This window comes from Rhinoderma darwinii, chromosome 1 (genome assembly GCF_050947455.1).
Source record: "Rhinoderma darwinii isolate aRhiDar2 chromosome 1, aRhiDar2.hap1, whole genome shotgun sequence".
Lineage (NCBI taxonomy): Eukaryota > Metazoa > Chordata > Amphibia > Anura > Rhinodermatidae > Rhinoderma > Rhinoderma darwinii.
Window position 1 is genome coordinate 452,402,454 of NC_134687.1, and position 26,561 is coordinate 452,429,014.

General features: G+C 41.2%; 1 protein-coding gene across 1 annotated transcript in view; it reads right to left on the reverse strand.

Moving 5' to 3' along the window:
* Positions 1 to 26,561, reverse strand: part of LOC142657207 (clathrin heavy chain 1-like) — a 120,925-nt gene that overhangs the window by 21,833 nt on the left and 72,531 nt on the right. Inside the window, exons 3-23 of the mRNA XM_075832261.1 lie at positions 26,119 to 26,387; positions 22,992 to 23,153; positions 20,841 to 20,954; positions 18,528 to 18,701; positions 18,095 to 18,292; positions 17,808 to 18,008; positions 17,225 to 17,377; positions 17,016 to 17,138; positions 16,244 to 16,381; positions 15,941 to 16,105; positions 15,602 to 15,782; positions 11,683 to 11,846; positions 9,662 to 9,787; positions 7,882 to 8,024; positions 7,405 to 7,639; positions 7,179 to 7,301; positions 3,755 to 3,900; positions 3,238 to 3,421; positions 2,797 to 2,989; positions 2,470 to 2,627; positions 2,229 to 2,393 (exon numbers count right to left, since the gene is read on the reverse strand). Coding sequence (XP_075688376.1) covers positions 2,229 to 2,393; positions 2,470 to 2,627; positions 2,797 to 2,989; positions 3,238 to 3,421; positions 3,755 to 3,900; positions 7,179 to 7,301; positions 7,405 to 7,639; positions 7,882 to 8,024; positions 9,662 to 9,787; positions 11,683 to 11,846; positions 15,602 to 15,782; positions 15,941 to 16,105; positions 16,244 to 16,381; positions 17,016 to 17,138; positions 17,225 to 17,377; positions 17,808 to 18,008; positions 18,095 to 18,292; positions 18,528 to 18,701; positions 20,841 to 20,954; positions 22,992 to 23,153; positions 26,119 to 26,387 — 3,515 coding nt within the window. The remainder of the gene's footprint in view (positions 1 to 2,228; positions 2,394 to 2,469; positions 2,628 to 2,796; positions 2,990 to 3,237; positions 3,422 to 3,754; positions 3,901 to 7,178; positions 7,302 to 7,404; positions 7,640 to 7,881; positions 8,025 to 9,661; positions 9,788 to 11,682; positions 11,847 to 15,601; positions 15,783 to 15,940; positions 16,106 to 16,243; positions 16,382 to 17,015; positions 17,139 to 17,224; positions 17,378 to 17,807; positions 18,009 to 18,094; positions 18,293 to 18,527; positions 18,702 to 20,840; positions 20,955 to 22,991; positions 23,154 to 26,118; positions 26,388 to 26,561) is intronic.

The window sequence follows — 26,561 nt, forward strand, 5'->3', positions numbered from 1 at the left end:
GAATACAGCCTTAACGTCATTTATTTAACCCTCCATCGTGAGGCCGGTACTACAAGTGCCCGCTCGGCGCTATCTGCCTGGCCCTGCTGCAATTTACACTACTCTCGCCTGCAATGTCGGAGACGGGCAGAAGGGGATGTTCGTGCACGCAGGGCACAATTGATTATAGATTGTTAACCTGTTCCCTGCCGGGGAAGACAGAAATTATAATCAATTACATATACATTTTTCCAATAGTATTTCTGATAAAGTATTTGCAGAGGTTAAAAGTTGTGAAGTTATGTACAATTATTATAGCAATATACGTTAAAAAGTTAATTATATAAAGAAAAGAATTTATTAAATGATCTCCATGGTAATTTTTTCAGTTTATTTAACAGTAATAAGAAAATTGAGATTCAAAGTCGAAAAATCACCTATAGGGTTGAAAAAAAAACCTAGATTTTTGGGCAAAATCGCCCAGCCCTATTTATAAGTATACCAAATGTAGCAGTAATGCAATCGAAAATAATCTATATATTCAATGTTCGTGTATCTTATCCCCGCAGGGTGCTTTTCTGCATTTATGTGTTTGTTTGCTTAGCAGTCACAGCAATTTGCACCTGTCCATTTCACTTTGTTAGAAGGTGCCGACTTCAGAACCTTTTACACCGGCCAATTATCGAGATAACGAGCGTTCACAAAACGCCTGTTCCCGATAATTGCCCTGCGTAAACAGGGCAGCGATCAACAGACGAACGAGCAAACGCTCCATCAGCTAATCGTATTGTTTATGCAGCAGAAAATGTTATCTTTGTCGGCAGCACACCTCCCTGTGTAAGGGAGACGTGCGGTCAACATGATAGAACTGTATGGGGACGAGCGATCGTAGTAACAAGCGCTCTTTTCCATACATAGCTCATTGTGAAAGGAGCAAACTAGCGCCGATTAACAAGCTCTCATTGATCGGTGCTCGTTGTTACGGCCAAAATGGGCCAGTGGAAAATGACCCTAAGGCCCCATACACACTAACTTAAAAACGCCCGTAATTACGGCACGTTTTTACGGGCCCATGGACTTCTATTGGCCACGGGTACCTCCCCGTATGCTTACGCGAAGGTGCCCGTGCTGTTGAAAAATATAGAACATGTCCTATTTCAGGCCATAATTACGGCACGAGCAGGCCCATAGAAGTCTATGGGGCTCCTGTAATTACGGGTGACTACGTGTGTGCACCCGTAATTACAAGAGCGTTGCTAGGCAATGTCAGTAAATCGTCACTGTCCAGGGTGCTGAAAGAATTAAACGATCGGCAGTAACTCTTTCAGCACCCGGGACAGTGACTACCGATCACAATATAGATCAACCTGTATAAAAAAAAAAAAAAAAAGGAAAAGAAGGACGTTCATACTTACTCAGAACTCCCTGCTTTTTCCTCCAGTCCGGCCTCCCGGAATGACGTTTCAGCCCATGTGACCGCTGCAGCCAATCACAGGCTGCAGCGGTCACATGGACTGCCGCATCATCCAGGGAGGTCGGGCTGGATGTCGAGAGGGACGCGTCACCAAGACAACGGCCGGGTAAGTATGAATTTCTTTTACTTTTATTACAGAAAGGGCTGCCCCTTCTTTATCCTGCACTGATAGAGAGAAGGGGCTGCCGATTAGTGCAGGGCAATTTTGCAGCGAAAACGTGCCCGTAAATACGGGTGGAATACTGGCGACACCGGACCCGTATTTACGGGCACGGGTCCGTAAATACTGGTGCAATACGGGTCGAATACGCGTGACCAAGGACCCGTATTTACGCCAGTATTTACAGGAGGGAAAAAATACGTTTGTGTGCATGAGGCCTAACTTTGTGTTTTGCATTGTACATTTTGCGGTGGTGACTGCCTTCGTCTTGGTTGTGCACTCCTCCCACCTGTCCAAGGATGTTTTCAATTACTATACAATAAAGTTCAGATCTATCCTAGGTTTGTTTTGTAGGCCTAGACCTGAGTCTCCTGATGTACGGGTATAAGTTTTAGTATAGGTACCCATCTGAATGAGGTAGTTTGGTCGTCGCAGGTGGGCCTACACAATTTGATCAAAATCTGCGAAAGAACCTCACATTTAGGACTAGTAAATATAGAAGTAATGCAATTTAAAATAATAAAACATTGAACGTGTGCATATATCTAAGCGTTCACAAGGTGCATCTCCATCTTTACGTTTGTTAAAGTTATTGTGGCGCTAAAAAGTTCTTACCTCTTTCCACGTGCGGGTGCTATTGGCCTTTCGTGCACTGTCCACAGCAGCTTGATACTCCCCAAGATGCACTAAAGTGGATGCCAACCGGGCAAAATTTGACACATTGTTATAAAGAAGTTTGGCAGCATCGTACATGCCCTCATCATAACAGCGATCTCCCACCTAAAAGGCATAGGAAAAATTGTAAATCAGGCATCACTTCTACACAATATTCAGAGGTCAACATTTACTGTAATACCTGTTGGATGTGCGCATTGTTAGGACCACTGACAAATTCTTCCAGCTCTGATAAGCGATTTGTTTTTGCCAAAGCAAATATGAGTTCAGTCTCAACATAGGACTCCCTAGCCTTGTTTCTTGCCATCTGTAAGAACTTTACTAGGTCCTCCCAGTTACCTGGAAAAACAGACATGTCACATATTTACAAAGATGCCACGCATAGACAGTCTTGTTACCAAGTACAACGAAACCATGCTAAAACAACAGCATCCAATAGGAATACAAACGGTCCTCTTAAATGCCAATGTCACCCCTACAAATAAGAATAGAGAAATGAAGCACTCACTGTTTTTGCTTGCTGCCTGCACCACTTCCATGTAAGCAGAGGGGTCGTCAGCTTTAATGTAGGAGTCTATGGCTTCCTTTACTAAGTCTTTCTGTAGCTGAGCTCTGCCCAGTTGACTCCACACTGCAGGTTCATTGCATCTCTCTGCAAATTCATAAGCACGATCCAGATTTCCAATGTGCTCAATTAAGACCTGCAAGAAAATGTATCGAACCGGAGTAAAAAGACCTTTACTGAAAACATCCACACAAAAAGAGGCGCCATCTCTACATACAGAGCGCCTTTCTAGTAATGCAATCCACTATATTTTAATGGGAAAATACAGCAATGCTCTTATAGCAATCGAACATGCCCATTAAAGCGATGATGAACTAGCCCGGAAACTAAGTACAATGACAAAGTTATTATCCATTAGTATAGAGATAGGATTCGTATTCTCACCTGGATGGCAGATGTATTTACATCAAATTTCCTAAATATGGCAAAGGCCTCCTCAAACAGCTGGTTGCTAATGGCAATATTAGCAATGTCTGGTGCATCATAGTTATCCAAACGGTTGATGTATTCCATCACTCGTGTGCGGTCAGCTTTAATGGCTGTCAGTATGAGCAGATTTTGCAGATTTCTGAAGACAAACAGAAATGCAAAATTTATACTGTGACTGACGTTCAAACAAAAACCACCCACCCCTTAAATCACTCCTTGCTTCTTTAACAGGGACAAGAGAGTTGCCTGCAGCCCCAATGCGAGCATCTACTGTTCTAGGTTACGCCGGCTACAACAGTACAGCGCAGCAGTCTGCAGTTTTTGTGGAATGGTCTCTTTCCATCTGTTAACAGACTGGTGAAGCACAGTGCTAAAGCCCTCGCCTAGAAATGACAATATGTGCTCTTATGTGACACAAGTGCGAGTCCTGCCATAGCCTCTCTCATATTCTAGTGTCACCTCCCCAGCTGACCTGTGCTCACTAAACACAGAGTTGTCCAGTACAATCTTCTCCAGAAGTTCAATGAGCTCATTTGGGAGATCAGCAGTCATGAAAGCTTTCACAGTTATAGACACGTCTTCTGGATCCTGAGTTTCTGATAAAGCAGTCTGGACCACCTTTGAAAAAAAAAAAAAGGAAAAAATGACCAATAAACCAACCTAACCCAAGATTCAACATTTCTTAAGCTTCAAGCGAAAAGGGCTTGTTCACAGACCTCTGAGAAAACATTCACAGAAAATTCATCAAGTGGAGAAACCAATACTACTTGGAAATTGATGAGGATTATTTAATTCCAACTTAAATGGACTATGTCTGCCACAAAACCTTTAATTCCCCCGACACTGCGGTCACAAGTACCACTCTCTTTTCTGAGTGACAGCTCTAGCAGATAATCAGGCGACTGCTAGAGCGGTCACTCAGAGTAGAGGGGAAGGGCTGGCAGCATGTAGTGAGGAGAGTGTGCACATCAAGTGTTCGCTTCAGTGGCACTTGAGACCATGATGCCAGGGGAATTAAACAATGGTTTCTCGGTCATCCTCCTTGCAGGAGCTATTGTTACAATGACCTTTCTCTCCCGTATATTGCGCTGTTAGAAGTATTGAGGCCTCAAAACTGCTGACAGATTCCCTTTAGAGGGGTTTTCCAAGATTTAAAAATCTATTAAATTTGGGCTCACAATTGAAAAACAAAAAAAAGACAAAAGTTTTTACCGCTCAGACGGCACTGTTACAAGTAGTCAAACGTGTAGTTCATGTGAACAAATTACTCCAATTCGTAAGCGATAGAAAATCCACGATCCAGTGTGTGTGTAGATGGCTCCACTGGTACATGGTAGTCGGTGAAGGTGCAGCCACGTGGAACTACAAGTACTGGCTGCAGCCACGTGGAACTACAAGTACTGGCTGCAGCCATGTGGATCTGCAAGTACCAGTGGAACCATCTATGCCCACACTGGATAGTGGATTTTCTATCGCTTACGAATTGGAGTAATTTGTTCACATGAACTACACATTGGACGGCTTGTAACAGTGCCGTCTGAGCGGTAAAAAAGTTTCTCTTTTTGCTGTATACTACATGTGGTGTTTTGCATTTCATCCAATATTTTACCTGCTCCGGCCTGAGAGAGATATTTCCATCATCTTTATTCTAAGAGCTATAACTTTTTTATTTTTGCATCGACATAGCTGTATAAGGTCTTATTTTTTGCAGGACAAGATGTAATTTTTAATAACACCATTTTGGGGTACATAGAATTTATTGATTAACTTTTATTAACTTTTTTTGGGGGGCAATGGAAAAAAAACCTGCAAATTCACCACACTTTTTTGCGTCCTAAATTTACGACGTTTACCGTGTGGTATAAATAACACAATAAGTTTATTCAGTGGGTTGTTGCCATTGCAACGATACCAAATTTGTAGTTTTTGTATGTTTACTACTTTTACAGTGAAAACTCTTTTTTTTCAAATTTATTTGTTTTTGAGTCTCCATATTTGAAGAGCCAAGACTTTATTTTTTCGCCGATGCAATTGTATGGGGGCTTTTTTCGGGACGACTTGTAGTTTTTATCGGTACCATTTGATGCGACTTTTTGATCACTTTTTATCACATTTTTTTTTAAGGCTGGATTCAAAAGAAAACCGCAATTTTTGGAGGCATGATCTAGCAGGCATTCATTACAGGCAGACCTGGGGGCCTTTATTAGGCCCCCGGCTGCCATCGGAGTCACAGGCACTCGGCGATCTTATCGCCGGGTTCCTGGTGGGATGAGAGGGAGCTCCCTCCCTCTCTCCAAAACCACTCAGATGCGGCGCTCAATAGCTGAGGGGTTAAACGGGTGAGATCGATACGGATATCGATCTCACCCATTAGAGCAGGGATGCCCCCAGCTACCTCTTGTAGCTGAGAGCAGGGAGATTTGACAGCTCCCTGCTCTGTTTACTTATTCTGAGGCAGCGACGTAAAAAGTCTATTGAATCGGAATAAAGCCCATTAGTGGCCGCCATAAAAACACTATGCCTCTAACTTTAAACACGCCCAGTTGTACTTAAGAAAGGCTCATTTGCATAAATATAAAAATGGTCATAACAAAAAAAAAAACGTTACTGTTATCTACATTGCAGCGCCGATCTGCTGCAATACGAGATAGGGGTTTGAAAATCTGGTGACAGAGCCTCTTTAACTCATCCATGTATTGCAGTGTATTGTACCAGTGATGTAATGATCGCTGGTTCAAGTCCCCTAGGGGAACTGATAAAAATGTATGTAACTTTTTTTTTTTTTTTTTACACATTTTAGGAGTGTAATTTTTTTTTTAAAGTTAAAAAAAAAATAATAATTTCTCAATTTTTCCCCAAGCACAATAAAAGAAAAAAAAAAAAATTGGTATTGCTGCATCCGTAAAAGTCCAAAACTATCACAATAGAGCATTATTTGAGTCACACAGTGAACGGCGTAAAATTTTTTAATTTAAAACCCCAGAATCTGTCTTTTGGTCACCATAGCGCTAAAAAGAATTAAATAAAAAGTGATAAAAACTATAATCGTCCCGCAAAAAACTAAAGCTCTACTAAATGCTACATTGAAATTTGTTTTCATACAGTATCAATAACAGCTTGCAAAATGAGAGGAAAGAGTCTGGAAGAATGACCTCTTAAAGGAGCTGTGCTCTTCTGGAGGCTCTCTTTTTTAAAGCAGATTAAAAGTTTAAGTCTAAGAGTAAGTTCACACTGAGCTTTTCGGCGCGGATTTGGACGCGGAAACCGCCTACCATTCATTTCAATGGGAGGTGGAGGAAGAAAGACATATAGTTTCTTCCCGTAGTTCCATCTCTGACCTCCCATTGAAATCAATGGGAGGAAAAGAGCGTTTTTCGCTGCGCTTTTTGCCCACGGAGCTCAAATAGCTGTGGCCGAAAGACGCCACGAAAAACCACGGCAAGAAAGTGCAGGCAGGTGAAAATCCTTCAGGAAGTTTGAGGGAAATTTTTCTGCCTGCAAAAAAACCTCATGCGCTTTATTATTTACAAAATTAACCAGATGTTCAGTGATATAATAGAGGTGGTCGCCTTTTCCAGTATCTGCATCTCTTGGTTAAACAAGTGAAACGCGGTTTTAAAAAGAGCACTTCACGCTCTGGAGGACCGGTCCTGCATTACATAGACAAACCATTGTTATGAATGGCCCTGTGCAATGCTTAATTTCACCTGTGGTGGTGCTGCAGGGGAGCTGAACCCTTCGTGCCATGTTTCCCCACAGATTACAGTTGATCGCTGGGGATTCTAGCAGGGAGGCCTTTTAAGATCAGCTTATTGTCAAGGGACTCGGACAATCCTTTACTTGTTAAACTACTTTAACTCAGAGAAGCACAAAATCTTTACACATTTTCATCTTACTTGATCTATCAGTGGTCGCCTGAATGGGTTGTTTACGTCCAGCACATTAACCCACAGATCTGCATCTTTTCTCCGTACAAGGTAACGTGCTTCACTCTTGAATAGAGAGTTTTCATTGCACACCTAAACCAAAATAAACGATACCTTTACTAAAAGTAATTTTGAAAGATTTTTTTCCTGAAGCAATGAGGATTGCATTCTTCTCTTGTAGTCCTGAAGGACCCACCTTAATTAGCTCCAAGTCACACTGGCCCCTCTCATAGGCTACGCAGGCGAGGTGTGGGTCTCTCTTTTCACAGTACTTGCCCACCACACAGCTGTCATAGAAAGGGTTTTCCCGCAGGAAGCGTTCAGGGTTGTTGTTGCTGTCAATATAGATCTTGGCCAGAGCATTGTGTGTAGCAGGTTCCTCACATCCTTCATGGATTCTTGATTCCAGCCATGGTAAAAGCAGCTTTAACCTGAAATGGGGGAAGAGCGTGAGATCTGTAAATTGCCACCCAATGCACTGATAACTGAAATAGAGTGTTCCTGGAATGGATGCAGTTGGTCATATTTACTAAAAAACTAGTAATATGACCAAGATTTTAATTTAAAAAAATGATCTTAACGTTATTTATATTGATGGATTAGCGTTAACGTGGATAACTGTACGTGTAAAGAGAGACGTGTACTTCTAAAGTACTTTACGGTGTTATCTTACCGGTTTCGTTTTTCTACTTCCGCTACGAGCTCATCGGTAGAAAATTGCCCATGTACAACCATGATGAGATTTTTAATGACATCTTCTGAGCAGTCCACATCTAACAAGCCTCCTACAACTGCTGGGATGCGACTGGGATTAACCTAGCCAGAAAAAAGAACAGATATTACAGTAGTAACGTTACCAGCAATCCTCATTGTAGATAGAAATAGGATACGAGTTATTGCAATAAATCATACATTTAAATACATCATTATTGTTCAAATGAATAACAATGCATTATATTAGTTATTATAGAACATTTAATACTACTTGCAAATAGACTTAGACGATGATGCATTTTGGCAAAAGCCTGCTGATCTGCACCAACTCTGTATGAAAAACGTTCCTCGAAACGCTCCTTAAGGCAAACCTTGCAGTTTTCCTCAGGGACAGGGAAGAATAGACACCATAGCTTCTTAGAACAATATGAGACCATATGGCAGTTTTTTGCTAGTGTGCAACAGGAATTTGTAGGATGTGGAATTAGCAGCCATTTTTTTTTACCAGATTAATAAAAATGTAATGTTATTGCCAGAGTGTAATTGGTATCTTACAGGACATTATGTTAGGACCTTGGAAACGCCTTGAACTGGCAGGAACACCAAAGATACATGTAGTCCGATCTTCCCCATAAACATGCCTTGGCTGAACGTTCATGATTATTTCAATGGCGAGAGGGAGACAAGCAGATGGCAGACATTTTCGCAGCAGCTTATCTCCAGGCAGGACAAAGGATTGCGAATAATGAAATGCAACATGTCTTATTTCAGTTTTCCTTGACGTCTGCTATTGGGGGAGGGTTTGGATACCCCTAACAAACACATTATTGGCAGGATTCGCCAACATTAATTTAAGGTGTATGGGCAGATTTAGATAGTGGTTAGCACTATTGCCTTGAAGCAGTGGGTTCCGGCTTTTCAATTCGATCAAGGAAAACCTCTGCACGGATGAAGTATTTTCTTCCAATGCCTGTGTGGGTTTTATCCAATCCCTCCACTTTCCTCCCACACTCCCGAATCATACAGCTCAGAACTTGATAGAAGTCTATTTGGCCCTAAGGGTATGTGCACACGGTAGCAGGCATTTACGTCTGAAAAGACAGACTGTTTTCAGGAGAAAACAGCTGCCTCGTTTCAGCCGTAATTCCTCCTCCTCGCATTTTGCGAGGCTTCTCTGACGGCCGTCAATTTTGAGCTGTGCTTCATTGAGTTCAATGAAGAACGGCTCAAATTACGTCTGAAAGTGTCCTGCACTTCTTTTGACGAGGCTGTATTTTTACGCGTCGTCGTTTGACAGCTGTCAAACGACGACGCGTAAATGACAGGTCGTCGGCACAGTACGTCGGCAAACCCATTCAGATGAATGGGCAGATGTTTGCCGACGTATTGTAGCCCTATTTTCAGGCGTAAAACGAGGCATAATACGCCTCGTTTATGTCTGAAAATAGGTCGTGTGAACCCAGCCTAATGTGTGTGTGTGTGAGATGTTAAGCCCCATTGGGGACAGGAGCGGATGAGAGTGACTAAACCGTGGACAGCTAAGTAACAAATGTTAGCGCTACTTAACAGGAAATAAATGCTTTACAGAGCAGTACTTTATGAAGCCGCTTTTATATATTAAAAAAAACCCACAAAAAACGCAAAACCACCCCCATACTAAACAGAGGTGTATATCCCAAGCACTCTACAGTAACCAGAATCACGACTTTCAACAACAAAACATACAAGATACAACTCACCTTTTGCACATAGATTTCAATGTACTTCTGGAGGTTGTTTCGGTACAGATATAACACAAGGTCATGGACAAAGTCAAACCGGTCGCAGACAATTATCAGTGGAAGCTGGTCTGTTAGTTTGGCCTCCTGGTTAAGGAAATCGAAAACAAAACGTTCAGTAAGGATATAGTTTTAGTTAAGACTCATGCACACGACCGTAGCCATGTGCACGGCCATCATTTTTGGGTCACTAGTTTATTAATGCCCTATCTCCTAACTAATCGAATAGGTGCTATGATGCAGTGTGATTTGTTTTTCAAAAATGTTTATTATTTGCAGTTCTGAGCATTTTTCTAAATATGCTAATGTGGCTATACTTGCCAAATGGGAGGTTACACTTTCTTTTCACTCTGGGCGGTGTAATGTTTTCCGTACCACGCTGTTCAATCAGTGTCATGCATTTCTCCTCTTCCCAGCAACACAGCGTGATCATTTGGTATACAGCTTCTATTACCGACGGTGTATTCAACTGGCGATTCCTCTGGTTGTTTCACAGCTATAACTGCGTGCCTGGTGCCATATGATAGATTAGAATCTCATCTTTCCACTGTTCTGTGGTCCACAGCCCGAGATATGGCAATTTGAAGTGATCCCCCTTCCCTCCAGCCTTAGTCTCGTGAACCAGCTTCATGCGGATTGGACAGGTCAGAGGCTGTGGGGCAGCTCCACCTCAGAAGAATCGCTGCTGTTACCGGTCCTTTGGCTAGTAAAGGCTCATTTGCATAGTTATTAAAAAAGCTCATAACTTAACATAAAAGTTTTGGGACACAATTTTCACCAGCATTATCAGTGTGACAGCAGCGCCTATCAGATTAGCTAGGAGATAGGGCATTACTAAACTAACTAGTGACCGATCCTCTTTAAAGGGCCTGTTCACATCAGCATCGGGCTTCCTTTCATCGGTTCCGTTCGACCTTTCCGTCGGAGAAACCGATTAAAAGAAAGCCGAATGGAAACCATAGCTTCCATTTGCATAACCATTGATTTCAAATGGTAAAGCTTCCGTTGCAGTTGGTTTCCGTTCTGTAAAGTTTCCATTTCTTTCGCAGAAACAATAGCATAGTCGACTACGCTATTGTTTCCGCGAGAAAATGGAAACTTTCCTCCGACTGAAAGGTCTAACGGAACTGATGAACGGAATCCTGACGCGGATGTGAACAGGCCGTAACATTTCACAACCATGACAAAAGGTTAAAATATTTACATAAAATACGGTAGTATAACTTTTGTTAACTTTGATACCGCTTTACATAGTTTATAAAGTTGAAAAAAAAAGACACAGGTCCATCAAGTTCAATCTAGAATCCTACTATGATTATCCAGAGGAAAGCAAAAAAACCATGAGATGGATGTCCATTGCCCCATATTAGGGGAAAAAAAATTCTCAGACTCCAGAATAAATCCCTAGATCAACGTCCCATCTCCAGAAAGTAGTACCCATAACTTGTAATATTATATTTTTCAAGTAAGGCCCTGTTCACAGAGTTTTTTTGCAGGCAGAAAAAAAATCTGCCAGACTGATACATCGTTGCTAACTACCATAGAGATTTGTGCAGGTCCTGCTGATGTATTTGCCTAGCTATGTAATGGTTTTCAGCCTCAATGCACACAAGAGAGAGTTCTCATTCACTGACAGTAATCAAATATCTTGAAAACGGTGAGGAATTGAAAAAGTCTATTATAAAGTTGCATAACTTTTCATTTATACCGTGATTAAGAATTATTAACCTAAAACCTCTTTTAAGAAAAAGAATCTGACACTGACAACAATGGCAGAATAAATGTTCATTCCATTTAGTGCTATGGAAAAATTACTGATCTGGGGGAGTGAAGAAAAACCATGCTAAACTGGAGAGCTATCTGCTGGACATGAAATAGTAGCAAAGTTACTCTGCTTTGACCCCTTTCACCTTCTACTCATCCCCGAGCTGTAAAACGTGACAATGCTTGGTTTCTTCAAAAGGAATGGTCTGGGCACTTGCCTTGAGAAAGTTCTTGACACGTTCTGGGTTGTAACAGTTGCTTTCCCTACATATCCGCTCCACCTCTTTTATCTGTCCAGTCTTACAAGCCGCCTGGATATATTTGAAGTGCACATCAGGATCTTGACTAAAATTGACAATAGATCCCAGAAAGTAGAAAAGCCCTAATGGGAAAAGGTAGATTGACAAATCTTACCAAAAGTAAACTAGATACAAATCACAAAATACTGTGAATTCTAGCATGAAAATGTAACATAATTTAACACATAAAATCACAAAACATGTTTATCAATCCTCTAGATTATACAAATTCATAGTTCTAAAGTAGATAATGGAGAGACTCTTTTTCCAAAGCTTTGATTGAATGAGTTTGATAGTTGTGAATAGTCAAATAATTATTTATTTTGCTTTGATCTTTTTATTGTATTGTTTTGCATTGCTCTGGTGCTTTAATTTTCGCATGGATAAAAAAAAAACAAAGTAAACAGACGTCCCATTCAGTATACACATCATATGTCAGCAGAAGCGAATTAACCCTTTCATGCCGACAATCTGTAGATTCACGTCCTTTTCGCACATACCCCGTGCTGCCAGGGCGTGTATATACAGATCTCTGGTCCAGCCGGCATAGCGATGTGAAAAGCGCTCGGACGCCGGCTGTGTCAGTGTCTCCGGCTCCCCAGCAACCTGTTCTCTGACAGCTGAACCGATTGGTTCGGCTACAGAGAATACGATCACCGTTATTAAATGGTTCCCGACCGCCCACAGTGGGTGTTAAAAGCGCGATCCGGGTGTCTCAGAGTAGTGCTGATACCCGGATCGCGCTGTTAACCCCTGCCTCTGGTCCCAGAGACATGACCGGGACCTGGTTGGTTCAGGTCCCGATCATGTGATCATGTGATCGCAGGGAAAGTTTGTTGTACTTTGTTGCTACAACAAACTTTCCCGAGGACCAATTGCGGGTGCTGCCGTCGGTTGCATGGCAAAACCGGAGGCCATACAACGGCTTCCGGTCTGCCATTCACGGAAGCCTATGAGGACTAGCTGGCCCTCACAGGCTTCCTGTCAGTGTGACTGTCAGCGTCACACTTACAGTTTATAACACGTTACACTACTTAGGTAGGCTAACGAGTTATAGCAGCCATCAGTGCTGCAGGTCAAGTAAAACAAGTAAAAAAAAAAATAATTTTATAAAAGTGTAAAAACAAGTTATAAGTTACAAAAACAAAAAATTTTTTTTATCCTATAAGTCTGATATTATTGGAAAAAAAATAAAACTTTAAAAAAGTACACATATTTGGTATCACTGCGTTCGTAACGACCCAAACTTTAAAACTATAATATTATTTTTCCCACAAGGTGAACTCCGCAAAAAATTAATTAAAAAAAACAATACTAGCGTCACTATTTTTTTGGTCATCACCCCTCCCAAAATATAAAAAGTGATAAAAAATTTGCATGTACCCCAAAATAATACCAATAAAAAAAAATTATGGCTCCCAGAATATGGTGACACAAAAAATAAATAATTTTATAGAAAAGTGATTTTATTGCGCAAACCACACAAAAAACTATATACATATGGTATCGCCGTAATCGTACCGACATGCAGAATAAAGTAAAATGTCATTTACAGCGCAGTGATTAATGTAAAAAAAAAAAAAAAAAAGGAAAAAGGAAAAAAAATGGTCAAAATATATGTTTTTTTTCGTCACTTTGCTTGGAAAAAATTAAATAAGTGATAAAAATAAAAAATCACATGTACCCTAAAATGGAACCAATGAAAACTACAAATTGTAATGTAACAAATAAGCCTTCGCACGGCTCCGGTGGAGAAAAAAAAAGTTCTGGCGCTCAGAATATAGCGACAGAAATTGTGCAGTGTCCAAAAGCGGATAAGATTGGGCACCATTTATCAGTGCGACACCGGCCACACATCTATGGATTATTTATTTACCCCATTATTATACCCTCTTATTATGCCCTCATGTACTCTGCCCAGCTTACATATGCCAACCACATTATAAACTGAAATACCAGCAAAACCCCAAACAGAACTATTACCAAGCAAAATCTGAGCTCCAAAAGCCAAATGGCGCTCCCTCCCTTCTGAGCTCTGCCGTGGGTCCAAATAGCAGTTAATTACCACATATGGGGTATTGCCGTAATCGTGAGAAATAGCTTTACAAGTTTTGGGGTGCTTTTTATTCTTTATTCCTTGTCAAAATTATTTTTTTAAATATTTTTTCAGAAAAAAAAGTAGATTTTAATTTTCACAGACATATTCCAATAAATATAGCAAAAGACCAGTCGGGTCAAGATGCTAACTATAGCCCTAGATAAATTCCTTGAGGTGTGTAGCTTCCAAAACCACTTTTGGGGAGATTCCACTGTTTTGGCATTACAATGTGTCACGAGAAAACAATCTCTGAATCGCTTGGCTAGGCAAAAGCATTCCAGAGTTATTACCACATAAAATGACACGTCACATTTGAAAACATGGGGCTGGTCATTGAGGCATCGATGAACCTTGGTCCTGAAAGAGTTAATGCCTGCCAATGTGATGTCTTCTCCACTGTGGTGTCACCAACGATTAGCTGCCACAGTCCCGTAATGTGTCGTCACTATAGATAAAATATATTGCACACACTTCCAAACAAGAAACGGCAAGGGAAAAATGACAGGTGCCAGTGAATAAGTATAAAAATTTGATGAAAGGTCTGATATTTTACTATTTTATGCCCATAAAGCCCCTTCAGTGTGGTTTCACACACAGGTTTTTTTTGTAAAAATGCAGCAGTTTTATAGCAGTTTTTTTGAGTCAAAGCCAAAAGGGTATTTGAAAGGAATTAAGAATATAAAGAAACGGAGAAGGAAAGATTCTCCTATATCCTATATCCAATTAAAGCACGCATTTGATAAATTTAAAGATGGCAATCCTCTCAATAAAGACCATATGGATGACTTCTACAAAAAACTGAGAAAATACAAATGTGAAAAAAAACCTCTCTCCAGGTTGTATAAATCCCTGATGGAAATAAAGTCAAGGAAAATAAAATTTAATTGTGTTATTAAATGGGAGAAGGAATTGAATAACGATTGTGTTCTTGATTGGAACATAATATTTCAAAATATTTCTAAAGTATCGATAAGCATGAACCATCAGCTTATTCAGTTCAATTTGATACATAGGCTTTACTATACGCCAGTCCTTTTGAGTAAGTTCTCGATTAATAAAGCTTCTAACTGCCCCAGATGTGGTGCAGCGGAAGCAAACTATTTGCACATGTTAAGGAATTGTATTAAGATTGCTGATTACTGGGATAGAATTTTTAAAAACATTTTGGAAAAAATAGATCCAGATATAGTGTTTCAACCTCAACTGGTATTGCTGGGTGATGATTCCAAATTAAAAATTTCTAAGGAAAAAAAATGTGGATTAATAAAACTATTATTTATTGCAAAATTACTAATAGTTAGAAAGTGGATATCTCGCTCCCCACCGGAGTTTAATGCTTGGGTTAATAATGTGAAAATTATAATGAAATATGAGAAAATCTATAATCAAGGCAAACACTGCAAAACCTATTGGGGGGAGTGGTAAGAATTTTTGTTCTTTTTGTTTTTTGTTTTACCAAGATCGGTCTTGAGAGGGTGGGGGGTGGGAGTAGGGGGAAAATGTAAAAATGTGCATAATTGTATTTTCTTTATTCCTTACTTGTATGGAATTTTATATTGTATTGAATAAAAAAAAAAAAAAAAATAAAGAATATAAAGAAAGGATCCACTTCTAAATTTGGTTTAAAAAAAACTGCATCAAAAACTGCAGCAGCGTATTTCCAAAAAACGCGGTTCGTAAAACTACCCTTAAAAGGAAGACTGCATTATTAACGTATTTCACAAGATATAATAATCATACCTTCATAACTCTTGAAAGATTCAAACAGCTCAACCAATGACTGAGTGCCCAACTGTTCATGGTATTTGGACGCCACCTGGACACAGAGTTGTAAGTTCTGCCGGATGTTGGCAGACAGCATAGCTCGCAAACACTCCACCGAATCTTCGACCGACAAGGACCCGAAGAAATTGACCAGCCACTAAATTCAAAGAGAGGTAAAAAAAAAAACAAAAAAAAAAAAAAACACGTATATAGTGGGTTGGTGAAGACTATTCAATTTAATGGAGCGATTAATATGCAGTTATAGGAACACGATTTCTGCACTGGAATGAAAGGCAACGCAAAAGTAAAATTCACCTCTGGGTTTAGGAGGTGCGTGTGTACTACAGCCCGCTTGATATCATACGTGTCGGTATAATGCTCCAGCGCTCTCTGCAGTAGTCCTGCTTTCTCACACAGCTGGGCAATGTGGGCCCGGTCATAATGAGTAAACATTTGGTTACCAAGTATTGCATCTGCAACCTGGGAGAGGAAAAAAAAACTTGAATCTGAGGAATCAGAGGAAATGGCAAACGATCGTATAGAGCTGTAATGTTAGGCTTTCACAGTAATCCAAATGTTATTTATCTCAAAACAACAAAGTAACAAAGAACTAATTACCTGAGGAGCATGAATCAGATTCATCTCCAGGAGGCGAGTCTGCAGATGGCCCTCCGCAGGCTTATTGTTCTTCAAAGCATCAAGCAGGAAGGACGTACATTGCTGTACAAGGCTGTTTTCCATGAAGACATCCACAATCTAGGATTTAGAAATCAAGTCAATCTTTAATTGACGCTCATCATAACCTGTTACGGAGCACCACGAAGGCCAGCACATAAAACACCACCGTAGTAAAATTGCATAGTAATAATACAACTATATCGCCTTGCCCATAGACTTCGCAATAGTTGCACCCTTTTCCAAATGTGTAAAATACAATTCAGCCATGCAGTTGACAAAAACAAAAAATTTAAAAAAAAAAAAAAAACCACCGCAAAACCTGAATTAAGAGTTTTTATATTTTCAATATTTGCGGTATAATATTTATTCATTTCAATACAAATATATATATTTTCCGTATAAACTAGCTGCACGTCCATTATGAACATGGATACCAAACATTGACTCATAATTGCATTGTGTGGGCTTCATGACCTATGTAATTGGTTTATACAGGCCTCTGCAACAATAATGTAATTACAGTTTAATTATTGATAAGTAGGAGTATAATTGGTCAATTTAATGTAAAAATAGAATTAAGAATTAACAAGGGATGCAGCTGGATCACCAGTACATGCTTTAGCAGCAATGTTTACTTTCGGAAGCCACAAATCAGACGACGAATTAACATGTCTAAAACGCACATACTATAGCTGCTGTGCAATATCTTTACCTGGTTGATATTGGCTAAGGGCTCCTCATCCTGTACAAGCATCTGAGAGAATTGTAGACCCTGATCTGGGCTGATTCTCATAACACTTCGAAGTAAAAAGATCCAATCTGGCGTGTAACCCACCTAGAAAAAAAAAAACACACAGAATAATATTAATGTCAAGTTATCCTCTAACATAATGGGAATTCAGCCGTCAGCGAGAGTCTTACTTTTTTGGCGTAAAGGACAATCTTCTGGAATTGGCCAGTTTCTGCAAAGCACTGAATAACTTTGTTTGGCACACTGGCACGCAGGTAAACACTAAGCGCAAGCGTTGGTTCCACGGCTTTAACCAAGTCTCCCAACTCTTCAGAGCACTCCAGCTAAACAGAAAACAAAGATTTTTTTTTTTTTTATACAGAACACAAGTAACTGCATTTTCAAAAAACGTTGGATATATGTCAGACATATCAGAAGCTTTAATCGATGGGCCTTCGGGTGCTAAGACCCTCACCAATCTCTGAAACAAAGGGGCAGAAGTGCTCACCTGAGTGCTGTGCCCCTTCATCTGTGAACAGATTCTTTGTTAGCTGAAGACTGACTCACTTAGACTTTCTATGATCCCGTCTTCACCCTGATAAGGAAAGCAGCTCACAGCCAAAGGGGCTGAGCGCTTCTGCACCTCAGTTTCAGGTATCAGTGGGAGTCTCAGCAGCTGGACCCCCACCCATCAAAACTTCTGACATGTCCCTAAGACATTGTGACAGCGCAGCTACTTTTTAAATGACATAACGCAATTTAATACACCCCTACCTTATCTTCTTTCAACCACTTTTCCAAGAGCTGCTTGCGTCCTTGCTGCAGGACCGGCCTGCAGAGATCTAGGGACTCCAACTTGTTTAACTGACCCTGATCAAGCAGAATCCCAAAATACTGGAGCAAAGGAGAAGCTTGTCCAGGTTGAGCTGGTACACTCTGGAATTTCCTGATAGTGTCTGCGGTACGAAGGATTCCCTGGAGAGATATTTAGGATCTTACATTAAAGAAAGGCATATCTTAGCGCTCTGTAAAATCTGTTGGAAAAGAATTTGCCAAGGTACCTTTGGAGCAGATGCAGCCACCTTAGCAGATTCAGAATAATTTCCTTGAGCAAACAAAGTGTTAAACTTTCGTGCAAAAAGCTCTTCAGCACCTGCTAAGTTGCTTCTGACAGCCATGCGTAGTCCCAGGTCAGGGTTCTGTAGCACATTTGTAGCATAGTTCACAATGTTGTCTTCTTCCACACAAACGGATAGTACCTAAACATGGGAAGGGGGGGAGGGGGGGACGGACGGGACACAACATTATCCTGTGCAGTAGAGTAAAAAACCAAACTTTCAATATACACTGATTTATAGTTTTAACAGGAACTTGGCATACGGATAGGACAAAGTCTTTGCCAATAATAAAAAAATAGAGGTAGCAATAGAATAGCTTTTCAGCAATATCTGCATTAACCAAGGACACCATTATTGACATTTCTAGCATCTTTACCTGTCCTTTCTTATTTACGCCAATGATTCCAGAGGTAGGTTCATGAGAAGCAGTAACAAAAATGGTATCAGCACTGATGCGGTTCATGTAAATGCAGGCGCCAGACTCAAGATCATACAAGTGGATGTAGCCGTACTTTGTGATTAGATAGATCACACCGTGTTTAGCTCCAATCTGTGCACAAAGGCAAAGTAAAAACATAGCGGATAAATACATAAAACATTTTATGAATTTTCAGCACAAAAATTAATCCGCCACAAATCTAATTAAAAATTGTACAAAAAATATAAGAAGTGAGAATAGAGAAAAATCAAATGGCATTCACATCGTTACATAATAGAGAGTATCAAGAATAAAACCACATTCACACAATGCTTATTACACGCGGTTTTGCCACATAGATTTTCCTGTGGCACATAGGCGGCGTCATACAATACCAGCAAAGGAAATGAGAACCCAAGTAATCTTATCTACACATTGCCGAATATTCTCCAAATCTAAGGGCATGTTCACACGAACTGTTTTCAGACCTAATTCGGGCGTTTCACACCTCGATTTACGCCTGAAAAAACTGCTCCATTACGCCTACAAACATCTGCCCATTGCTTTCAATGGCTTTTACGGTGTTCTGTTCCCACGAGGTGTTATTTTACACATCGCTGTCAAAAGACGGCGCGTAAGAAAATCTGATTGAGAATTTGCTCTAATCCAGTTTTACTCACTAGAGAATTGATTTTACTTTGGCTACCCACTAAAGATTTTTCTCCATCTTCTAAAAATCTCCCCACATTTATTATCTCGGCGGCTAAATTATTGATTCCTACCAAGTGGAGGGACTCAGTACCCCCATCATTGGATCAACTTGTGAACAAACTCCACCAAATTTGTCGGCTAGAAGAACTTGCAGGGTGGGAAAATAAAAATAGGAAATCCTTTCTTAAAATATGGCAGCCTTGGCTGACGTACAGGGACAAGGCTTAGAGGTACTCAAAGATTGGAGAGATAAGAGCGGATCTTGTTTATGAAGGTGGGAGGTTCCGAAACCTGGACTAAGCGGGATAGTACTTAAAGAGGCTCTGTCACCAGATTTTGCAACCCCTATCTGCTATTGCAGCAGATCGGCGCTGCAATGTAGATAACAGTAACGTTTTTATTTTTAAAAAACGAGCATTTTTGGCCAAGTTATGACCATTTTTGTAGTTATGCAAATGAGGCTTGCAAAAGTCCAAGTGGGTGTGTTTAAAAGTAAAAGTCCAACTGGGCGTGTATTATGTGCGTACATCGGGGCGTGTTTACTACTTTTACTAGCTGGGCGCTCTGATGAGAAGTATCATCCACTTCTCTTCAGAACGCCCAGCTTCTGGCAGTGCAGACACAGCCGTGTTCTCGAGAGATCACGCTGTGACGTCACTCACTTCCTGCCCCAGGTCCTGCATCGTGTCGGCCACATCGGCACCAGAGGCTACAGTTGATTCTGCAGCAGCATCGGCGTTTGCAGGTAAGTCAATGTAGCTACTTACCTGCAAACGCTGATGCTGCTGCAGAATCAACTGTAGCCTCTGGTGCCGATGTGTCCTCGCTCGTCTGACACGATGCAGGACCTGTGAGTGACGTCACAGCGTGATCTGCCAGAAGCTGGGAGTTCTGAAGAGAAGTGGATGATACTTCTCGTCAGAACGCCCAGCTAGTAAAAGTAGTAAACACGCCCCGATGTACGCGCATAATACACGCCCACTTGGACTTTTGGTCATAACTTGGCCAAAAATGCTCGTTTTTTTAAAATAAAAACGTTACTGTAATCTCCATTGCAGCGCCGATCTGCTGCAATAGCAGATAGGGGTTGCAAAATCTGGTGACAGAGCCTCTTTAATGTAAAGTAACAATTTTGCATGAGTCACGGTCACAGTGGTTGGTTTATCTGTTCGTTTGTCTGTAATATTGCAGTTGAGCTAACAAGATCTACTGATTATATACATTAAAATTTTGCTGCTGTGGCGCGAGATTTTTAGATGTCATGAAGAGAAGATATTGTTCTCAAGCATAAAATATTGATGTGCCGGGCATAAATGCTGCCTGTTATGGTTTATGTAAATTGATGATGTATTTCTATGCAACTGCTTTAACAAAAAGAGTTTATACAAAAAAAAAATACGGCGCGTAAAAAGACGCCCCTGAAAAAGAAGTGCATGTCACTTCTTGGGAAGTTTTTGGAGCCGTTTTTCATGGACTCCATGAAATCTGCCCATGTATACAAAGTAACAGTGGTAGGGAGTATTGCAGGAATGGGAAAATACAGCTTTTAATGCTTTATACCTGCATAGCCACAGGGAAGTCTGTCTGAGCTTCAGGAGGAAAGAAAACATCCACAGCTTTCTTAGTAAAAGGCTGGTTTCCATTGGCAGGCTGTCCAACCTCTATAATGTGCAGCTAGATGGAAGCAGACAAAGCTGTTATATACATCTTTAAAATAGATGGAATGAAAAAGGTTTAATGCAACAATTAAAAACAAAAAACATTGACCATAATAGTTACGCGTCGCAAGAATTCGATAAGAAGGAATTTCAGTAAGGATGTAAACACAATATATCAATATATTTGGCATCATGCACAAGGTCTGTTAAGGTGCCCATACACATGAGATGACAGTCGGCCAAACGTGCCAATTCTGCACCACAGATGAATGTCTGCACGGAAATTTTCGGCAGTATATGAATGAGATGTTAAAGAGAACCTTTCACCTCCCCATACTTGTGCAGCGGAGTGCAGCATGTAATGGGGAGGGCTGCACAAACCCTGGGGGCACTTTACATTTTTTTTCTACCCTCCTCCGTTATTTAGATATCAGTGCCGGTCAGCTACGGACAGTGTAAGAGCTGGGGAGCGCTTGCACTGTCCGTAGCAGAGAACGCCACCTTGCCAGTTCGGCAGACAATGTACAAGACTGATCTCTCGCAAGAGCTGAAGAGGAGAGCGCGCATGCGTGCAATCCTCTCCACAGCTCTTACACTGTCCGTAGCAGGGACACGCTCCCTTGCCAGTTTGGCAGAAGACTGATCTTGGAAGCTAAAAAGAGTGAGAGCGAGCGTGCACGCACGCGCACGCACGCACACTCTCTCCTCTATCCTCGCTCTTGCTGTAACAGTTTGTATCTAATTGGACAGTGTCACAGCCATAGTAACACGCCCCCATGACACTTCAGGGGGCTATTTAAATATCGGGCGCCAGATATAACGGGTAGAAAAAAAAATTAAAGTGCCCCAGGGTTTGTGCAGGTGAAAGGTTCTCTATCTCATCCACTTTACTGCTACTGTAATAGGTCGGCGGAAAATCCCCAGCATATCAGGACGGAAAATGTGCAGCAACTGCAAAGAAGAGAAAAAAAAAGCAAATGTTTTATGTATTTTTTTTTTTAATCAAGAGAGCCTACGGGTGACCTATGCCACTGTATGCCTATACAGTGGAATACATTGGAAGTATATGTTTGAAAATACTCCCTATGCATATCTATAATTGAGGGATCAAATTTGAACAGAGTCTTACAGATTTAGGCCTCATGCACACGACCGTAAAAACACCCGTTATTACAGGTCGTAATTACGACCCGTGATAATGGGCTCATAGACTTCTATTGGCCACGGGTACCTTCCCGTTTTCTTACGGAAAGGTGCCCGTGCCGTTGAAAAAGATAGAACATGTCCTATTTCAGGCCGTAATAACTGCACGGGCAGCCCATAGAAGTCTATGGGGCTCCCGTAATAACGGGTGACTACGTGTGTGCATCCGTCATTACGGGAGCGTTGCTAGGCGACGTCGGTAAATAGTCACTGTCCAGAGTGCTGAAAGAGTTAACTGATCGGCAGTAACTCTTTCAGCACCCTGGACAGTGACTACCGATCAGAATATAGAGCAACCTGTAAAAAAAAAAAAAAGAAGCCGTTCATACTTACCGAGAACTTTCTGCTTCCTCCAGTCCAGTCTCCCGGCCGTTGCCTTGGTGACGCGTCCCTCTCGACATCCGGCCCGACTTCCCTGGATGACGTTTCAGCCCATGTGACCGCTGCAGCCAATCACAGGCTGCAGCGGTCACATGGACTGCCGCGTCATCCAGGGATGTCGGGCTGGATGTGAAGAGAGGGACGCGTCACCAAGACAACGGCCGGGTAAGTATGAATTTCTTTAACTTTTATTACAGAAAGGGCTGCCCCTTCTCTCTATCCTGCACTGATAGAGAGAAGGGCTGCCGATTAGTGCAGTGTAATTTTGCAGCCAAAAATGTGGCCGTAAATACGGGTGGAATACGGGTGACACCGGGCCCGTATTTACAGGCACGGGCCCGTAAATACTGGTGCAAAACGGGTCAAATACGTGTGACACCGGACCCGTATTTACGGGTGGGAAAAAATACGGTCGTGTGCATGAGGCCTTACAGTCTTACTTTTATTTCAGTCTTTGAGACCGACTTACCTTACCACCTGCCTGACCACGGACAGCAAAGCAGAAGAGAGTTGAGGGCTTGGAATTTCTTTCAATCTTAAATTCGGCAAAAGCTGCAGCGTGGCCCTCTATTGGCTGAGAGACCTTCCTGTCCACAGAATACAGTTGCATTGCACCCACCACACGGTTTTGCTATATTAAAAAGTACAATGATGTGAATAAGACTTCAACACACACAAGAACGAAGTTGTGAGCTTTATCACTATTTAAATAAAAAAAGGCTACTCAGTATATTTTACTAACCCTTCTGAATATGTCCAATTTCTCTATTTACCGGTCACTGTGAGAACACTCTATTGGCCTTCGTTGGTACAATGGGCACCTATGGGTACATTTGACATATACAGGGGGAGCTTTCCCACCGCATAGGTCAAACCTGCAGGGGACACTGTTTAAAAGGGTGTGAAAGAAAACATACAGTATGTTAAGCATATTATTTTTCTGTTTAAGAGAGAACGAGGAGAAGTAGTAGGATCGGCAGGTTCTGTGGGAGATTTAGAACGCCATGTTTACACAATTGCAGAATTGCCATGAATTTGCAGAAACCCACTTTACACCGCATTCCAAATTATGCAAATGTTATTTTTCGCTGATTTTCCGAAATAGTCGATGCAAATGACAGTCAGTATAATCTTCAAGCCATCAACCGTTGGAGTATAATGCAAATTTTATTGAACAAATCTAATAACAGATTTTTTTTTAGAAGTAAAAAACTCAAAATGCACTGTTTCAAATTATTATGCACAACAGGGATCAAAACATTTTAAAGGTTGTAAAGAGAACTAAAATGGTCATTTGTTGAATTTGCAGCATCAGGAGGTCATATTTACAGAAATCAAAAGCTCTTTCAATCAAAAAAAACGTAGCAGGCCAAGTTACATGTTAACATAGGACCCCTTCTTTGATATCACCTTCACAATTCTTGCATCCATTGAATTTGTGAGTATTTGGACAGTTTCTGCCTGAATATCTTTGCAGGATGTCAGAATAGCCTCCCAGAGCTTCTGTTTTGATGTGAACTGCCTCCCACCCGCATAGATATTTTGCTTGAGGATGCTCCAAAGGTTCTCAACAGGGGAACATAGGGGCCACACCATGAGTTTCTCTCCTTTTATGCCCATAGCAGCCAATGACACAGAGGTATTCTTTGCAGCATGAGATGGTGCATGGTCATGCATGAAGATAATTTTGCTACGGAAGGCACGGTTCTTCTTTTTTCACCACGGAAGAAAGTGGTCAGTCAAACTCTACGTACTTTGCAGAGGTCATTTTCACACCGTCAGGGACCCTAAAGGGGCCTACCAGCTCTCGCCACCTCCTTGCTGACGTCACAGCCTTGTTGGGACATGGTGGCCATTCACAAACCATCCACTACTCCATCCATCTGGACCATCCAGGGTTGCAGGGCACTCATCAGTAAACAACACGGTTTGAAAATTAGTCTTCATGTATTTCTGAGCCCACTGCAACCGTTTCTGCTTGTGAGCATTGTTTAGGGGTGGCCGAATAATAGCTTTATACACACTTGCAAACCTCTGGAGGATCCTACACCTTGAGGTTCGCGGGACTCCAGAGGCACCAGCGGCTTCAAATACCTGTTTGCTGCTTTGCAATGGCATTTTAGCAGCTGCTCTCCAAATCCTATTAATTTGTCTGGCAGAAACCTTCCTCATTTTTCCCTTATCTGAACGAACCCGTCTGTGCTCTGAATCAGCCACAAATCTTTTCACAGTACGATGATCACTCTTACGTTTTCTTGAAATAGCCAATGTTTTCATGCCTTGTCCAAGGTACTGCACTATTTCACGCTTTTCGGCAGCAGAGAGATCCTTTTTCTTTCCCATATTGCTTGAAACCTGTGGCCTGCTTAATAAGGTGGAACGTCCTTCTTAAGTAGTTTTCCTTTGATTGGGCACACCTGGCAAACTAATTATCACAGGTGTCTGAGATTGATTACAATGATCCAAAGAGCCCTAAGACACAATACCATCCATGAGTTTAATTGAAAAACTAATCATTAAATGTTTATGACACTTAAATCCAATGTGCATAATAATTTGGAACACGGTGTAATTCTACGTAAAATACAATGGCAGATCAATATTCCATTTTTCAAATCCGCACCAAACTTATTCTTTTGCAGATTTCTTGTGAATTTTCACACACCCTTTCACACACCCTTCCAATGTATAGGGTAAAATCCACGTTACACCTGCGGGTTTTGTTGCGGACTTGCTGTGGATTTGTGCTGAAATCTGCAGTGGATTTCTTCCGCTACATCTAGATGTAGCTTTAAAGGGTTGTGTAGTTTAGAAAACCCATTTTCATACACCCCATTATTGAATTCTGAGTTGAAAAGATCAGTTACAATGAGCTTGTCTGCCTCTGGATGACCGGTCCTGTACTGCACTACATATACAACCCATTGCTTTGAATGGGCAGTGTATAATGCTTTATCTCCCCTGTGGTGGCGCTGCAGGGAAATTGAACACTTACTGCCAGGTTGTGATCAGCTTATTGTTAAGGGACCATTCTAACAAGTAGGGAGTGTCCAAAGCGGACAACACTTAACAGCTGGCCAAACACAATATAAAAGTTGGCATGATCGTCCGACAATCTCATGTGCATGCAGGGCTCCAGAACGGCCCCTGACAGTAGATTTCAGGGAAAAGAGGGGTTTCATCTCTCCCCACTGAAATAAATAAGCATGCTCGGCTGAACAGAGTGCATGTTTATATTGGCATTAGGAGAAACAGATGTCAGCCAAACATTCAGCTGACAATCTCATGTCTATTAGCCATAGACATTTGTTCACCACCTGCACCATATGCATGTTCGGCTCAGATTAAACAAGCGTGTTTTTGGAATAGGGTGGAGATAAGCGACACCCCTGCTATTGCTTATTTACTGGAAAACATTACGATTGAACAGGTTGAAAGTCAACTAGACCGACCATAGTTTCCCTGCACATGATCACTGGCCAGTTACTATCAGAACGAGATTGTTGGAGAATCCTGCTGAAATGGTTAGGAGTACTGAGAAATCTCATGTCTATAGCCAGTTTATGTTTCACTGCTAGAATTTTCCAGGACAATACCTGAGCAGAAATGCCAATCAGAAGAAGCCACTTCTGTTGATCATCTGTCCTGTAGTTAATGATCTGGCAGCCAGCAAGACTTGCATGGCGATCGAACATTTTCTGTGGCTGAGAGTCTCCTTCCATGCTCCAATGGTAGACAGCCGTCTCGGTCACAAGAGCCACTGTGTTAACAGATATCCACTTCCAAAATACGACCTCCTCAGACATAGTGTGAGCCTTCATCTTACTCTTCATCTCAATGTTAAAGATCTGAAGGATTTTTCCAGCTAGAATATGAAAGAGCAACAAAAACAATAAATCAGATCCAGACTTAATTTTCCATTAAGTCTTACATAATTTATTAGTTTTGGAGAGACGCAAATGATAGACAATTTTACATTTAGAGTCAATAGGTACATCGAAAGAATAAAAAAAAAAAAAGAAAAAGCAAAAGCATTTGT